This window comes from Lineus longissimus, chromosome 9 (assembly GCF_910592395.1).
Source record: "Lineus longissimus chromosome 9, tnLinLong1.2, whole genome shotgun sequence".
Lineage (NCBI taxonomy): Eukaryota > Metazoa > Nemertea > Pilidiophora > Heteronemertea > Lineidae > Lineus > Lineus longissimus.
In genome coordinates, this window is record NC_088316.1 from 10,959,072 (window position 1) to 10,977,604 (window position 18,533).

At 41.0% G+C, this 18,533-nt stretch overlaps 1 protein-coding gene across 2 annotated transcripts in view; it reads right to left on the reverse strand.

Annotated features, from left to right (window-relative positions):
- The window catches only part of LOC135493257 (phosphopentomutase-like), a 32,886-nt gene that overhangs the window by 4,531 nt on the left and 9,822 nt on the right, over positions 1 to 18,533 (reverse strand). For both annotated transcript variants that reach the window (XM_064780398.1, XM_064780400.1), the window contains 9 exons: positions 14,074 to 14,181; positions 12,629 to 12,801; positions 11,165 to 11,354; positions 9,528 to 9,625; positions 8,688 to 8,779; positions 6,926 to 7,008; positions 5,107 to 5,200; positions 4,648 to 4,777; positions 1,744 to 1,846 (listed from right to left, as the gene is read on the reverse strand). In XM_064780398.1, the coding sequence (XP_064636468.1) occupies positions 1,744 to 1,846; positions 4,648 to 4,777; positions 5,107 to 5,200; positions 6,926 to 7,008; positions 8,688 to 8,779; positions 9,528 to 9,625; positions 11,165 to 11,354; positions 12,629 to 12,801; positions 14,074 to 14,181 (1,071 nt within the window). The remainder of the gene's footprint in view (positions 1 to 1,743; positions 1,847 to 4,647; positions 4,778 to 5,106; positions 5,201 to 6,925; positions 7,009 to 8,687; positions 8,780 to 9,527; positions 9,626 to 11,164; positions 11,355 to 12,628; positions 12,802 to 14,073; positions 14,182 to 18,533) is intronic.

The window sequence follows — 18,533 nt, forward strand, 5'->3', positions numbered from 1 at the left end:
AAGAACAAATTGAACTGATTTATTGATTGAGCTTTTGTATGAAATGAACTCTGTTATTCTAAGGTCACAACGGATTTATAGCCATAGTTCCACCTATCATTGTGACCTCTCTACATTCTGAACGAGTTCGCCTGGACATTTCATATTTAGTGTACAAGTGTATCAGGTGAATATCAAGGCCAAGTTCGATAATGGCTGATTTCGCACTCAAGATGGCCGACTGTCGGCCATTTTGTTGTAAAACTTGCAAATGCCTTGTGACCTCTCTACATTCTGAACGAGTTCGCCTGGACATTTTATATTTAATATCAAGGCCAAGTTTCATAATGGCTGATTTCACACTCAAGATGGCCGACTGCCGGCCATTTTGTTGTAAAACTTGCAAATGCCTTGTGACCTCTCTACATTCTGAACGAGTTCGCCTAGACATTGAATATTTGGTGTGCACGTGTATCGGGTGAATATCAAGGCCAGTTTCGATAATGGCTGATTTCGCATTCAAGATGGCCGACTGGCGACCATTTTGTTGTAAAACTTGGACATGCCTTGTGACCTCTCTACATTCTGAACGAGTTCACCTAGACATTTCATATTTGGTGCGCATGTGTATGGGGTGAATATCAAGGTCAAGTTCGATAATGGCTGATTTCGCATTCAAGATGGCCAACTGGCGGCCATTTTGTTGTTAAACTCGGAAATGCCTTGTGACCTCTCTTCATTCTGAAGGAGTTCACCTAGACATTTCATATTTGGTGTGCACGTGTATGGGGTGAATATCAAGGTCAGGTTCAATAATGGCTGATTTCGCATTCAAGATGGCCGACCTCTCTACATTCTGAATGAGTTCACTTGGACATTTCATATTTAGTGTGCACGTGTATGGGGTAAATATAAAGGCCAAGTTCGATAATGGCTGATTTCGCACTCAAGATGGCCGACTGGCGGCCATTTTGTTGTAATACTTTGCAATGCCTTTTGATCTCTCTACATTCTGAACGAGTTCACTTAGACATTTCATATTTGGTGTGCACGTATGGGTTGAATATCAAGGTCAAGTTCGATAATGGCTGATTTCGCATTCAAGATGGCCGACTGCCGGCCGTTTTGTTGTAAAACTTGGAAATGCCTTTTGACCTCTCTACATTCTGAACGAGTTCACGTAGACATTTCTCGCTATAGAAATAGACTACCCAAAATGATAATAAAAGCCAATCCAATCATCAGCTTCCTTCTTTACTATTCTAGCCTATTCCATTCCATAACACTACAATCAACCTGATTTCACCAAAGTGCAGATATACTAGCGTTTGCCAGCAAACACGGTACCTCTAGTGTTCCAATGGGTGCGTTCAGGTGGCATTTTGTGCAAGAGAATTAGGTTAAAACTGTCAAAACGATCGTGTTATTTGGGAACTGTCAGACTGAGAAATTTCGCGGGAATGTTTACAATGTTCACGCATGCGCAATACCGAGGCAACTACATCGCACCATCTTTCGCCGGATCTTAGAACTTGTAATTGCCATGTCTATTCAGATTCCACCTATCAAAAAACCCGTGTTGAACACGGGTCTAAATTAGCCCCCGATTAGCCCCATCGAGCTCGATGGGGCTAACAGACACGGCGATTTGACACACGGGTCTTTTTAAGACACGGCAATTCATAGGTGTAAACGCAAAAGACATGGGGAGTTGATAGGTGGAAGTACGACTAATAACTGCTAATGATAATCCCAAACTGTTACCTTTCCAGGGCCCTCTAAATTCCTTATTCTCTCAAATATCCGCTCAATAACTGGCTGATGATAGCACAGGAAATATGAATTGGAAGTTTTATGGATGCCATACCTGAAAGAACAGCAGGAAATATCAAATCAGAACATTCATTGGTAACTTTATGTCAATAAAGTGAGAAAATTGTATGTTTTCTCGACCAGACGTTTCTTTCATATAAGTTTCTGTGATCATCTAAGAAAACTGTCCAATGTGGTGCAATGGGGACATCACGTGCTGCCTTTAAATAATCATTATATTGCCTCTGACATGTCTGATGTATTCGACGGGTCAGTCTGACAGTGACACTACAATAGCTATTTTATCCACGGCACAACATTAGCCAGGATTAGCAGCCGCCCGACTCCGACTCCGAGTACGAGTACGAGTCAGAGTCGGATCCGCGCGCGAATGTTCAGTTTGATCGATTAGCAACGTCACGACTCCCGGTCAGAGTTGATCTCAGTTCCAGGTGTTTTACGTTAGATGGCGCTGCGAAACGTACACATAGCAGACGACGGAAACAATCAGCTGATCGGCAGTGATTTTCCTTTGATCGTGAATTAAACCAGTCATAGAGAAATGGCAGATTTTACTGAAGGGTTAGCTCTTTTGCTTGATGAGGACGATGATGATGATGATGTTCTGTTAGCGATGGCAGCCGCTGGAATGCTTGATGATATGTTTGATGATGAGGACCATAACTTTGGAAACCACTTGCAATAAAGGAGATTTTCTCCTGACAATTATACAAGGAGAGAGTTTAAGGAGTTTTTCCGGTTCGAAAAAGAACACTTCCCTCATCTTGTAGAGGCCCTTGCAATGCCTGACTTGATGTACACGCATCGCATGCACATCAATGTGCAAAAAAATCGCGAGAATGCCACCGAACAAAGATGCCCATACAGAGCACCCTTTTTCCACCAGAACTACATTGCTGGGCATCGACATATCCTTGAAAGCATTTACATTTAAAAATGATCAGGAAATACTCCGAATCTACGATGATAACAGAGAAATTTGCACTGGGAGCGCACTTACGAATAGAGGACGTCCAACTCGGAGTTTACAAGCGAGTACGAGTGACCACTTGGGAAACCCCCGCACTGTTGATGACGTAAAGCGCAATGAAATGGCCAGGGCCATTGTGCTCACCTCATGTGGAGGAAAGATGGATAAAGAGCATGGTATTGTGTCATGTAGTGTTAGGTTTGATGTAGGTCCAAGCAATTACAATTTCCCCAAAATGGCCAATTTACATAACATTCGACCTCTGTGACCTTGAAAAGTAGGTCAAATCAAAGAAGACCCGGGTGACACATTGAATGGTTGTTAGAATTAGATGTACCTATGATATAAAATTGGTGCCAATCGGGCAAGTCATTACTAGGAATAATGGCATTTTGAAGAATTTAGGATTTGGCCCCCTCCTGGAGGCCAAACGGCAAATCAGATCGCACCAAACTTCGGTACCTGAGATCATCTGACCAAGGGGTACATGTGTACTTAATTTGTGATCAATAGTCATTGCAGTTAAGAAACGTGCCATAGTTACGGCCTGACGGCGAATTTTACGCCATTTGACCTCTGTGACCTTGACAAGAAGGTCAAATTAAAAACCTGGGTGACATATACTGTATGGTGGTTAGATGTACCCATGATATCAAATTGGTGGCAATCGGGCAAGAAGTTAAGGAATAATCACATTTTTAAGGTTTTTGGATTTTGCCCCCTGGTGGTCAAGTGGTGAATCATATTGGACCAAACTTCGGTCCCTGAGATCACCTGACTAAGGGGTAAATGTGTACCAAATTTGGTATCAATAGTCATTGCAGTTTAGAAACGTGCCATCGTTACATCCTAACGGCCAATTTACACCATTTGACCTCTGTGACCTTGACAAGGAGGTCAAATCAAAAACCCGGAGGATATATGATGCACCTTTGCTAGAAGTACCTACCATATTTTTTTCAAAATTTCCCGACTACTATTAAGGGAGATATTGCATATTTTCACTTTTAACGTTTGGCCCCCTGGTGGCCAAACCATGAAACGAATCGGACCGAAACTTGGTCTCCAAGGTGTCATTACATAAGGGTACATGTGTACCAAGTTTCAACTCAATAGCTCTAACAGTTACGAAACGTGCCCTGCTAACGGACGACGGACGACGACGACGACGACGACGACGGACGACGGACGCCACGGTATGGGATAAAAAGGGAATCACCTCGTACTCGGAGTCGGAGTCGGGCGTCTGCTAATCCTGTCTATTAAATCCTTCTTTTCAATAGCGATTACAAAGATGGGTACAAAAAAAATGTTGGATGCAACGAATATCGCCAGGCTGAATACTTTCATTAACTCTTTCATGTGATGATGATGTAATGCAATCCAATGTGTCAGTGCAGTGCATTGCATCATGAGACCGGTATTTTGGTCCCTCGTACTCGTAGCTAAATAATCTCGCAATGAACTGGAAGATCGGGCATCAAAGTGCAGGCCTTAACTTTTAAGGCGTGACATAACGCGCCTTAATTTAGAATGTGGGAAAAAGTTTGGGCCTAGCAAGCCAAGAAAAAATTAAGGTGAAAACTTTTTTGCTCACCTGCAAAATTTTGAGGACAAGGACTGAAAGTGAAGTGGCTGCCAAGACCCTCACAACAGCTGTTTACATCCGCAATTTCTGGCTTATCGTACAATTCCAGAGGCAAATTTTGGTCATTGGCCGAGAGTATATCTGTGGAATTGTTGGAATTGAACACATACAACTACAATGTCAGGGGACAGATCAGACTCATGTTGTATTACACCCAAGTGGGTGAGGAACTTTGGCTTTGTACAGCACTTTTAAAACGGCCAGCTGGTTAACTTACTTGTTGTATAGCAGATTCAACTGCTGCGTCAGGGTGAGACCTCGTGCGTGAAGATATGTGGCACATTCGGCCATGCAGCTCATGGCACTCACACCATCCTTGTCTAACACAACTGTACCACACATAAAGCCTGGAAACAAATGAAAAACATTACTCTAAAGCTGCTGTGAAGAAAGTGTAATGAATGTGATGGCCAGGTACCATTATGCTTACCAGACTGAACTTCAGTTGATGATGTCACCTTGAGAGTGTCATCTTCAAAGTGTCAAGCTTATTAACCCTTTGACTGACGAATGTTTTTTTAAATGTTAAAATTTTCGTAACCTATTTTTAAGACTGTAGCTTGAAAAAGAGAAGTGTTAAATACCTCGAAACCTGATTGGCCATTGCAGTGTTAATAATTACTCTAAATTACACTGAACAGAGGAACTTCGGACAGAAGTGGGATAGGATACGAACCTATAGCTTCCTCAAATGCAAAGAGTACTTCCTTGCCCTCTTTTAGGAGCTCATGGGCGCGATTCCCCATCCATTTAAATCCTGTCAACGTTTCCTGAAAGAAAAGAAAGCTTCATTCTGAGATTGAGGGAGTTTTATCTCATTTAATGACAAGAGCTCATTCTACAGTCAACATTGGTACGGATCTATTTTCCTCCGTAACTTAATTAGTATTCAAACACAACAAAACGAGAAAAGAGCAAGGGAAGTTGCGGGCTATGTCTTTGGAAGAATTGAAAATTCAAATAATAAGCTAATGAATTTAAGTAGGCCATGCCACTACATCAAAAGCGCTCCTAAATTTATTGAGAGCAATTGTTTGTTTGGTCCTTTTAACCCTTTGCCTACTGGCACTATCCACCTGGGACACTGAGGCATTTTTGGCATTTTTAAATGTTTTAGTAATAATTTTATTACAGTTTTTTAGGGGGTTTTGTATCGAAAACACCTATTGATCATTGACGGCAACTATTAGACCTTTCAAAAAAAATTTTTTTACATGACCTTCTGATCTAATGTCATGTGATCCAAGATGGCCACCGAAAAAAAAAATTCTCCTTATTTTAGGCGTATGAAGTCCTCCAGACTCAAAAAAAAAATTGCACATGTACAAAACAATTACATACTCTAGAATATGGTATTTTCTCATGAAGGTAAATAGTTTGGGACATTATTATTACATTTTTCAGATTTTTTGGGCCATTTGTGTGAATTAGGAATTTGGCTAAATTTCAGACTTTTTTGTCAAACTCTGTAAAAAAACAAAAAACAATGTATTTATTCATAACTGTGTAACTTTTTATTTGAACTGATACAACTGGAACATAAACTGAACACAAAGCCTTACTTTATTTCATCTTAGCTGGCTTTGAACCCTTGACCCCCCCCCCCCTCCCCCACCCCCCATCATGCCTCCATCCAATGCCAAAGTCTTTCATCCAATGCCAAAGTCTTTTCAGGAGGATTTCAAAAGAATGGACTACAAGCAATTCAAGAGAGGAGAGCTCTTCATCAGTCTTCATCTAAATTGCTTAACAACTCAGCATAATCAATCTTTGTGTGAGAAATGCCTGTTGTAATGCTCGCCATTGTGTACTTCTACTGGCCGCCGAATGCATGTTCTGGCAGCACTGATCATAAGAATGGTTATGAAAGTTGTTAGCAGATGGCAACACTATGCATTCACTTTTAGAACGCAACTGTATTAGACGCGTACCCGGTACGCATGACGTGTCCTGGGATAGCAAATTAGTGCGTATGGGGTACGCTCTACGTAGGCAAAGGGTTAAGGGAACCAAATCCTAGCGAACAAAGCCCTCATTTTTATAAATATTTGGCTTGAAATTGCCTGCATATGGAAACCTGATACTAATACTCCTCTGCCCTCTTTTCATAATCGGCAAACTGTAATCATGACTTAACCACACGATCTAACATACCTTGAAGGACACTTCAAACAGACCACCTTTTCTGTAATCCTATCTTACAAATGTTCCCTTTGGCCATATCATGTTAGGCGGTCACTTCAGTCCAGTATCATGTAATGTGGCCATTGCTAAGCGCAATAGACAATATTCCGTTAGGTCCAGTATCATCTAAGATAATCTTTACTTTAGTATCATCAAACATTGTCAACTACCCCACACACTAAAGCCTTTCCTTTATAGTTCAGTATCATGTAGCGTGATCACATGCCATTCACTGAAGATGATCCTCCCATTTATTTAGTCCAGTATCATTTGAATCTTTGTGTAAGTAGCATATAAAGGTGAGTACTCACCTCAAAAGAGAATCCCTCCTTTTCTGCCAGTGTCTTTAGAATCTTTGAGGAAACCGTACTGGACAACATGTAGACATCAGCTGCTGCAAGTGAAAATGAAATAAAATCAGGTGTTGTTACTCCTTTAACCCTTTGCCTACGTAATGCGTACCATGTACGCAGTAATTTGCTATCCCAGGACACGACACACGTACTAGGTAGGCCTAAAAATTGCGTTTTAAGTGAATGCATAGTACTGCCATCTGCTAACAACTTTCGTAACTACTCTAATGATTCGTGCTGCCAGTGGCGAGTACTCACAGTGTTTCTCACAGGTAAATGCAATTCTGGAAAAAGTGCTCTCGTGTCGGTGGGTAGTGGCTCAGTAGGCAAAGGTTTAAAGGGGTACGCCGTAAGTAATTACTGGTGGACCAATAAAATAGTAATGCAGTTATACACAATGCTGTTGTGCACTTATTACATAAACATATTTGCTGAAACTTGGTGTTAAAAGTGTTTGTATAATATCCGTCTACACAATGACAGTACTGAAATTTGTTTTTAGTACATACTTAAGCAATTCAAATTTCAAATTCAAATATAAATTTCAAATTTTTAGCAAACGGAGTAGGCCTTTAATGATCATACTCCATATAATGTATGTCAATGCAGTGTCGCCACATTGATGTTCGGGTGGCTAGTTTTAGTAAGGACTATAAAGGAAATTAAAGTTTCGGCAGAATTCAAGCACTGAGTTGCTATGATATGTTGGTTCCAGGGTTTCATGATAGTTGTCATGAAAAAGTTTGTTAATTGCCTTAGGATTAAAAACATGACATGATTTTACTTTCAAACATGTTTTAAGGAAAGCTGGTCTGAACGAAAAGTATAAAACTCTTGGAATAAAGAGAAAGATTACCTGAACAGAAGATCATCGGCACCAAACGCCAATACCGATGACATGAGTGCATAAAGTTCGACTGAGTTAATATGTGCTTCGATAATTTGGCACAGAAATTACGCCATGGATTCTAATCAATGCAAACCGTGAACTTTTTGCAAGACTTTGTGCCATTTTTACAAATGCACTGTCAAAGGCAAACTGTGAATGCATTTATTATAATATGAGTAAGAATCATGAATGCCACAAACTGGCTCAATGCAGCACGTGAGAAGAAAAATGTGTCAGGGATGCTGGCCCCACTATTAAAGTGGCAAATGTGCGATCAATCTGAGGAAACCCCAGCGCCTAATATGGAACACAAGAGATACCACGAAGAAAAGGTGGTACTAATAGTAATGCAAATTTTACATTCAACTGTAAGGTATCTCACCCTTTTTAACTAGCGGCCAGAAGGTATATAACTACTGGTTAGGGATCTAGAGTTGGTGGGCCACGTAGAATTAGCGGAATGAGTGGAATAAGCTGAATGAGCGGATTCTGGGCTTCAATCACCTGGAAAAGCCAGTATTTGTCGCGATGATCGTCGCCTTGCCTGAACTCTGAAGACAAAAGGAGGTACGGTAATACTGCACTGCGCACGACTGAACTAAAATGTCCCTACAGACCAGGTTTCATACCCTCATTGTGAGTCATGGCTTAACGACTGTAAAAAGTGATTTTCAAATAATCTTTGTGGCGTATCGGACAAATTAAAACTTAATGAATTCATTAAGTTCCATTTTGTTTGAAACTATATCATATTTTGTACAGAATCTGCTCATTCCGCTAATTCTACATGGCTGCCCAGACCTGTCCCAAACCAACATGTACTTTCCTTACCTGCTTCTTTGCCACTATTTCGATGACAGGTAAGCAACCACCAGCCAAACAATGCCCCAGTTTCATTTCCCGTAAAAACCTTCCAATCACCACTAAAAACAAAACAGAAATAGCTATCTTACTGTTCTAGTAAAAGATCACCTACACATACTAGTACAGATGCATGCATATTGTAAGCTGAAACTTTCAAAGCTTACAGGGGATATTGCACAACCAATGTTTCAGCCTACTTTTAACATTTTCTTGGGTGGTGAAAATGAACCTGCTCATTTCCTGTTTACAAGTCCGACGCAGGTCAGCAAGCTATAGATTCTACCTGATGAACATGTGAACAATAGGGCCTGCAATATGGTTCCATTCAGAAAGTCGCATTTGATGCATGATGCATCAACTGCGTTGACACAGACTGAGGTGCGGTAAGGGAAATATTTTGCTCGTAATAAGTGCACTTTAAATAAGAAATTTTTGAGTTTTTGGACTTTCCTTAGAGGTTTTAGTTCTTTTTTCTTTATTTTTAATGTTAGTAAGTTGAGGCCTGAGGCTGATTTTCATTATTGGTAAAAACGTTTTTCGGCGTTTGTATCTTCTTTTTGACAAAACAGCAAAACTCATCAGCAGGTGAGTATTCCAAGTAACATTGTTCTTAAAAATTTTATATTTGGCCTTTCTCCTGCCTCCCACCTCAACTGTGTCAGATGGAGTCCTACTCTGGATGACAACCCTTACCATTCACAATCATACCTTTTCAGATTTCCAATCAGGGCTCAAAGACTTAAAAAGAATCGACAAAAAGATATCACTGATTTTTTTTCAAATGATGAGAGTAAAATTGGGGTTTACCTGGGTTGTTTTTCAGCAACAGCAAGACGGTCAGCATCCGGGTCATTAGCTAGAATGATGGAACTGCCATGCTCATTAGCCGTCTTGATTGACAGATTCTTAAAAAAGAGTGTCAGAAATAAGACTTGTCACTAACTTAGGTGTTTGCACCAAGTCTAATGTGCTAACCATGTTAACTGAAGGAGATAACACCAGGCTAAGGATCATGCCATGCCTTAACATGTCTTGAACGACAGTGCTGAAGTTTTCATGGCTGACAATGATTATTGACAGGATTTTGGCCAATAATCATTGTTTGCAAGATGGTCACAGGATCACCAGTGGTACTTCAAAAGTGGTTTCCAACTTAGCCTAAGCACACATGACCATGAAAACAATTCCAAAGACAGATTCTGAACGGAGAAGAAGAAAACAGTTCTTTTCAGATATTTTCAAATATTTTCAGTGTCAACTATCATCCACAGAGAGATACTTTTTCAACACCTTTTCATCAAAACAATCAGGTAACCAGTGGTTTGATCCGTAATATCCTCCATGTCATGACGCTGAGCTTCATTGCTGATTGGCAAATGACCACAAAAATGTTTTGCGTCTTGTTCAATTCATCCCCAAGGAGCAAGTGTGTTTTTTCACCAAAAATATTTAAACATTGTTCGAAAACAAATGCTTTGGTTTTCATCAACTGCACACAATTATAGATGTTTATTTTCCCTGTCAAAGATACCATAGCGTACGGTTAACACTGTAAGAAACAGTTCATAGGATTTCATCGGTAAAGTGCCCTGGTTCTAAACTTCTTGTTATCTCAGTTGAACCTCCCTTTGCGAACAGTTCTCTTCTAAGGACACTCTCTCTATTATCAATTCTTTCACTGCCAGCCCTATTTTAAACTTATTCCCCAATCTTGCCAGCATTTTTGCCATTTTAACCATTTTTTGTAGCAGGAGCTGAGGGCCCTCTTTGGCGCCCTCGACCACACCCTCGGCCACATGCAGCTTGATTCCCACCTGCAGCAGGCTGCGCCCCCTGCCCACCATCACCTGAGTCACTGTCACTACTACTTATATCTTTACCCGCAACTGCCTGGTCATTATCACCATCAGAATCACGCTGATCACGCAAATTGGTCCCCAATTGGTCTATCTTCACCAATTCACCTGGCTCGAAATACCCACTCCCTGGGGACGAGATTGAACCGAATGCTTCCGAGAACACTTCCGAAGACATGGCGGGAGGTTTAAATCAACGTAGAATCTATAGTTTGGTTTACTTTTTGATGGATAGATGGAAACACTGAGATAATGTTTTGAAACGTTATTGGCAATTTAGCGACCTATTTTCAATAACGTTTTAAAACGTTATTGGCAGTGAAAGGTTTAAGGACGCCACATTTGGTACCAAGTCGGTCATTTCCATCAAATTTGACCACTGTAATCAGGCCACCTCCCAACAAAAGACAACATTTGTCAGTCCTGTCCTAAGAGTGCACTTAATAGAGAGGTTCTACTGTTACTGTAATGATAATATTCACGGTTCATTTCCATGGTATTTTGTACCTTGCTCAAAGCATCTCTGGAAGAATGATTCTCTGCAGATACACAGATTTCTGACAGATATAGTTAACCAAGACCACTCACCAAAGCACTCTTGCCTTCCTCTGGATTAGGAAACTTGACCGTGGGGAACTCTGGATCAGGCTCAACCTGCTCCTTCACTGGTATGAATGGTTTGAAGCCAAATGTTCTGAATGATTCTTGGGCAAAGCGGTGACCCACTCCATGCATCGCTGTGTAAGTGAATTTGAGAGGTGACTCTGCATTAGCATCCCTGGAAAATATAGTTTATCAAGTGTAAAGACCCAAGCATTTCATCAACCCATAATGACTCAAGGTATTATGGAGGAGCTTCATAGCCTAGTGGTTAACACTGCTGGCTACCAAGCAAAAGGGCCCGGGTTCGATCCTGGGAAGTTCCTACCAAGTGATGGGAAGAACCTAGGATTGTATTTCTGGATGAACCGGCGTGGCTTTCATGGAACTAAAATTCCTGGCTCTTCACAACACGTACAACGTATGAAATACTCGAGGGTCTGTCGGATGAGACTAAAAGCCATTGTCCCTTGTACCCGAGTGTCTATGCCAGGGCAAGTAAAAGATCCCACAAAGGTGGACAGTAGCCTATAGTGGACTCCATACCTCTAGCAAAAATCAAATTAAGGGTTATGACGGCGGTATGTGCACAGCATATAACAGTGGTGCAGTAGAGCAAAATAGGTAAACATCCCCTCTGCATCAAGATGACCCAAATAAAGTATACATTTCTTGGTAAGGAGTTATTTATTAGAACTAGTTATATTGTTTTAACCTGTATTTTTTGGTTGCAACCTAAAATAGTGACCTTATCCCCATCGTGTTTATAATTATGTGGAATTACAGTATTACAGGGCTCATGCATTTGCACACACTTCCCTTTTGCCTTGAGGCCCTGGAAATTTACTGAGTGCAACATTTCTTCACAGTCTCATTTAAACCTCGACCTCCAACATAAAAGGAGTGCATTAGCCTGACATTCACTCCTTGAGCACTGCAGGTTGAGGTTCCCACAGGACATCAGGTAGCGCATTCTTCCACTATATATCAGAGAGCTACATACCTGAGCCATCACTTGGTAGGAACTCACAAAATCAGCATTTTTGGCAGAAACTGCTTAGCCCTTTGAAACAAATTTGAGGCCTTTCTAAGCTGTGAAAGCAAAAATCCCTTAATTTTGCTCAGTACAGGACTGCCACATACCTGCAGTAACGAAAGGGTTAAAGGGACAATATAGGCAGCAGCTAGGCAGGCAAGATAAAGTTACAAAAAGTCGCCAATAGGGGTCTCTCACATCTCACAGTACGTCAAAATGATTCATGCTTGTACAAGGAATATTTTTAGTGCTGAATCTGACATGACCCAAGGCCCTTACTGAGTATATTCGTCACCTGAACATGGCCAAATTAGCCCCTCTCCTCCTGCCTATAGTCCCCCTTTGAAGGAGGGAAAGGAATACTTTATAGGAAATGCTTTTAAAATGTGGGAAGGTGTTGTGATGGTTAAACTGACCTGTGTTTACAAAGCTGTTTACCAATATCTTCAAAATAACAGTTCATGGTTTCTTTGTAGGGATCTGAGCGCAGAGGGTGTGATTCAACAGCTGAGATGTTCCACGAGTTTGGCCATGGTGCAAGATTCTGTAGGATACATTCTGCAATTCCTGAATCATGAGGAGGAATGATCTGGAAATAAAAACAGTATGCATGTTACCTACCAAACAGGGCTTTCCAAGTACCATGGCAGCTTGTTGGGGTGCCAAGCTGATTGGGGCACCAGAAAACCATTGGATCAGGCCCCAAAACTATAGGGCACCTCTCTGACCCCACACCATCACGCCGCAGACGGGTGATTTATTCCGCAGTTACAGTCAGTAAAGCAAAATTCAAGGCATCAGGAGGCTCATTATGCAGTGACAGGCCGGATGCGAAATCCAAAATGGCCAGCAGGCAGCTATATGCTATATTGGTTCTCAGATCAAACCCTAAATTGATAGGACACTTCACCGACCCAGCACCATCAGGACACAAAAAATCCCAGTCCACCAGTCGACTCGTTCTGCAGATCAGACCCCAAAGATGCAATTTCCAAGCATTTTTCACAGTCTTTAGCAAGTGGTCAGCACATTGCAAATGCAGATATTCAGCGTTGCGTACTCTCTTGCGCAGGTACGCGGTAGGAGATTTGTAAGCATGAGTACACAACGTGTTACTGGCAGTGGGATTGTAATCTAGAAATAATGAATACCAACTCAGCACGAGAAGCCATGTGGAATCTTGGCTACGCTGCATAAAATACCAGGAATTTACCCCGAATGCTTACAGAAAAGGACAAACGCCACAAGAATGAGTGAGTGTGATCAAATAAGAAAAGTTCATTGCCAGCAATTTTACGTGGGCTTTTACATCATCTAGAAGTTACCAATGAGGAACCTGCAGAACTAAAAATCCAGATGGCAGCACCAGTACTAAAAGGTACACTTCGAGTGCATTTTCCATTAAAATTAAGTTTTGTTGATTTTCTCCCTAAAACTCATCAAACTAGAATAAAGGTCCAATAAAACAACATTTTTGGTGCCATTTCCCCATGTAGAGTAATTAAGGAATGAAATATTCAATAATCATTTACCCGGGAAATGGGTTTCTCATAACGACCATGGTCCACTTACCTGTAGGGCCCCCTATTGGCAGGTTTGTAGTGCAGGTTCCTCATTGTGATGCATGAATAAACTATTGCCGCCGAGAGATACTCGAAGGAGATGTTGCAGCCCGATTGTCGGCTTGTTCTTGCCCCGTTCTTCCACTTGCTGACGAAGTATCAGCCTGTAGTAATTCCCCCCCCCCCGAACACACACTTTTTAATTGCATTTCTGCATGAACCTCAGAACCAAAATTTTTTTTGCCTTCGAAAAACTGGAAAAATTCCATGATTGTTATAGGTGATGCTACAAGCCTTACCTGAGCACCATTTGACCAGTAGACCTTGTAACCATTGTCTTCCTTTGGGTTGTGGGAGGCTGTGATCATGACACCGACATCACATCCATAATGTAACACACCATATGGCTGCAAATTATCAAAGTATTCAAAGTCCTTTGTAATTTATCAGTGACTGACATTAAATTTTGACAATATACATGTACACTTTAACATGAAGCAAGAACTTTCCTAAAATTGTTGCTTTAAAGCATGACCCAAACTCTACATCTGGGATCTACTTGATGAGCATTTAAAATGGCTGCACCACGAGACCTTGGGTCTCGTTAGGGAGTTTTTCCCAAATGTACGCGATGATGACGTGCCCCATTAACAGGACGTAACATCTATTTTAAAATGCGTTTCCAAAGTGAATGCATGAGGACAACCCATTTGTGTCGTATATCAATGGAAACTCACAATTCCCCTGATTCTGCAGGATGTTAAATCGGGCATTTTGTTTCTTTAAATAAATCATAAGCGTCGCATTTGCTCTTAGCTCTGTTCACCATCCCAAATGGCAACTGGCACTGGACGGCATTTCAACGAGGGGCCGACGCACATCCCAAGTTCAGTGTACACATACGTCGGCAACAACAGTAAAATGCGTAGTTTCTTGTTAGCCGCCTATTAAGTAGCGCTCTAGGTTTCAGAAACTCCAAAAAAACATGTCTTTGCCAAAACAACTGCTTAATCAACACTGACATACTGTGAGGACCGAGAAATCAATGATTTTAGGAACTACGGTGAGGGGGGGGGGGGCCGCGCATGAATAAAAAAAACCCCTCCCTAATGAGACCTTGGATACTATGAGACAAGACCACCATTGAATATTCATAGGCTGGAGGTTCCAGACATATCAATAGACGTGTCCATTTGAGTGTAACTATGGCACGTTTCTTAACAGATAATGATATGAACTTGAAATTTGGTACACATGACTCCCTACAGAGTTGCAACAAAGTCTATAACGTCACAACGTCATTGAGAAACCACCCCCGAGTCATGATGTCATTCAAACTGTGAACTTCGAACAAGACAGATGCTAGTCAACCCCAGCCACCCTGATGAAGCCTAGAGGGGCAGAAACGCGCGTCGGTGGAGCAACACAACAGCCCAACAATAGGGACTGATGGACATTGTTGTAAACTACAGTGACGGTATCCAGTTTTACTTCTACTACACATGACTCCCTACATCATTTATAACCTCTGACACAGAATTTCGATCTGATCTGATTCTTGACTTGGCCACCAGGGGACCAAAACTAAATGAAATGGCCAGGGCCATTGTGCTCACCTCATGTGGAGGAAAGATGGATAAAGAGCATGGTATTGTGTCATGTAGTGTTAGGTTTGATGTAGGTCCAAGCAATTACAATTTCCCCAAAATGGCCAATTTACAGTACATTCGACCTCTGTGACCTTGAAAAGTAGGTCAAATCAAAGAAGACCCGGGTGACACACTGAATGGTTGTTAGAATTAGATGTACCTATGATATAAAATTGGTGCCAATCGGGCAAGTCATTACTAGGAATAATGGCATTTTGAAGAATTTAGGATTTGGTCCCCTCCCTGGAGGCCAAACGGCAAATCAGATCGCACCAAACTTCGGTACCTGAGATCACCTGACCAAGGGGTACATGTGTACTTAATTTCTGATCAATAGTCATTGCAGTTAAGAAACGTGCCATAGTTACGGCCTTACGGCGAATTTACGCCATTTGACCTCTGTGACCTTGACAAGAAGGTCAAATTAAAAACCTGGGTGACATATACTGTATGGTGGTTAGATGTACCTATGATATCAAATTGGTGGCAATCGGGCAAGAAGTTAAGGAATAATCACATTTTTAAGGTTTTTGGATTTTGCCCCCTGGTGGTCAAGTGGTGAATCATATTGGACCAAACTTCGGTCCCTGAGATCACCTGACTAAGGGGTAAATGTGTACCAAATTTGGTATCAACAGTCATTGCAGTTTAGAAACGTGCCATCGTTACATCCTAATGGCCAATTTACACCATTTGACCTCTGTGACCTTGAAAAGTAGGTCAAATCAAAAACCCGTACGATATGTGATGTATCCTTGCTAGGAGTACCTACCATAAAATTTTTATTGAAAACGGATCATTAATAAGAGACATATCACACTTTTTATGTTTTAAGTTTTAGCCCCCTGGTGGCCAAGTCATGAACCAGACCGGACCGAAATTCAGTGTCAGAGTACCTCTGACCTAGGGGGTCATGTGTACAAAGTTTCAAGTTCATAGCACAAGCGGTTAAGAAACATGCCACACAGGATACGGACGACGACGACGACGACGACGACGACGACGACGACGACGACAGACACAGGGCTATCGTATAGACTCCCCTAACGGTGAGCCAAAAAGGTAAAAAGTGCAATATCTAGCTTAATTAATACTAAGAGTGACTTGTTTCATGATATTTTTATGGTAGGCACTCGGAGCAAGGATACATCACATATTATCCTACGGGTTTTTGATTTGACCTAATTTTCAAGGGCACAGAGATCTAACGGTGTGCATTGGCCGTTTGAGTGTAACTATGGCACTTTCTTAACCGCTAAAGCTACGAACTTGAAACTGGATGTCAACCAATTTTCATGTGACGATGTATCTATTTTACTCTCTACGATTATCCCTGAAATTCAGCCAACTTTATAACCAAAATGCTATACTTACATAGTACCGGTAAATTTTTTTGTGCCATTGAGCCAAGAAAAATAGTATTATTCAATGACAATGGAAAAGATAACGTGCTCAGTCGCACTTAAGTCCCCTCGGCTTGGGTGCAAGTTGAAGAATGTATCATTCACAGGGGAACTGTTTTTACATATTAAGGTTGTAGAGATTATGATGTTGAAGCCCTCAGTAAACCTTAGTTGGCTGAGCTGGAGGACAGCTTGCTCTAGCACGTTGAACCCTAAGAGAGTGCGGAGTGGCAGTCACCATCTTCTGCAATGGTGCTAAGACCAAATTTAAAAATATATGTTTCTTGTCTGGAGCTGATAGAGCAGACATTGTAGTTAGACACATATGTGACCCGCTCTACCAAAACTAGGCGCTTGTCGCATCTGAACTTGACAGGTTGATACGGACTTGTTGTTCATTTCCCTATTGTAGACCTTTTGTTGAATGTGACCAAATCAGTTTGTAATAGATTTCACAAAAGGTCAACAATAGGGAAATGAACAACAAGTCCGTATCAACCTGTCAAGTTCAGATGCGACAAGCACCTAGTTTTGGTAGAGCGAGTCACAAATACTGTGTTCAATTTCGAGCACTAACCAGTATTTGGAAGTTGTAAAGTATGATACACAGGTGGTGTAAAGGCATTTCATAAGCATTATGTATCCATTCCCTTTACAAAACATTTGAAGCAGATCAACACTCTTACTATAAAGACTCTTAGGCCCAAATTCATAAAAGGCGTTTAAGGGTTAGACATGTACAACTTCTCTCTTATCAGTTTCTGGGCCTATTCATATTCTGCGAAGATTTGCATGAAGGGCCAGAATCTGTCTATTCAGTAGTTAAACGCTGTTTTAAGCTAAACGCCCTTTATGAATTTGGCCCTTAGTTTTTCTTTGTTGAATTATTTATCTTCACAAATGGCATTGGGTCATTTGTTTCATTAGAATTACAAAATGACCAAGAAAGGGGAATACATTATGTGTTTCAAAGTATATAAATATATATGAGATTTGATAAACAACAAGTGAGAAATAAAGAATTGAGAAGTAGTGGGTAAAGGACCATCTAGTAGTAATTCCTTCTTATGTTGATGACACCTTTCCATGAAACAAAGTTTAGTAAAGGGGCTGAAAACATAATGTTAGGAAAGACTGAACTATTCACAGGGCTCCGCACATACGTGTAGTCTTACTTCTCAGTATCTGAATTGTCACTTTTGTTGAATCTGCATCGGATATTGACAGAACACGTTTGTGGTGGAGACATGGAAGGCGCTTGACAGGGTTGTTACAACATCTGTTTTCTTCTGTTCAGTTCGTTTTCTCAGTTCAGCAAGGGGGAGCAGAGTCAAATGTACGAAGTGATTAGTGTAAGGAAATCCAGATGGTTTTATGCAATTATGGTAGGAGTAATATGTCTCGGCAACTCCACAAATAGGACTGGGTAGATTTGTGTAGATGAGGTCAATAGTAAAGGGCAAAAATGAAAAAATAATGGCACAGCTCACAGGTTCATTGTTGGATACACACACAGGACAAAATAAAAAAAACCATAACTTTTTTTCAAATTTTGGGCCTTAGGTCGACACATCGGAGAAAAAAATGAATTGACCATATGGGCAAAAACGACTGTACTTCGCTCTTTTTTTCTTCTGAATGGCCTAAATGGCACATCGTAGGCTTCAGTACAAATAAAAAAATAGTTTTTCCCAATTGTATTTTTCC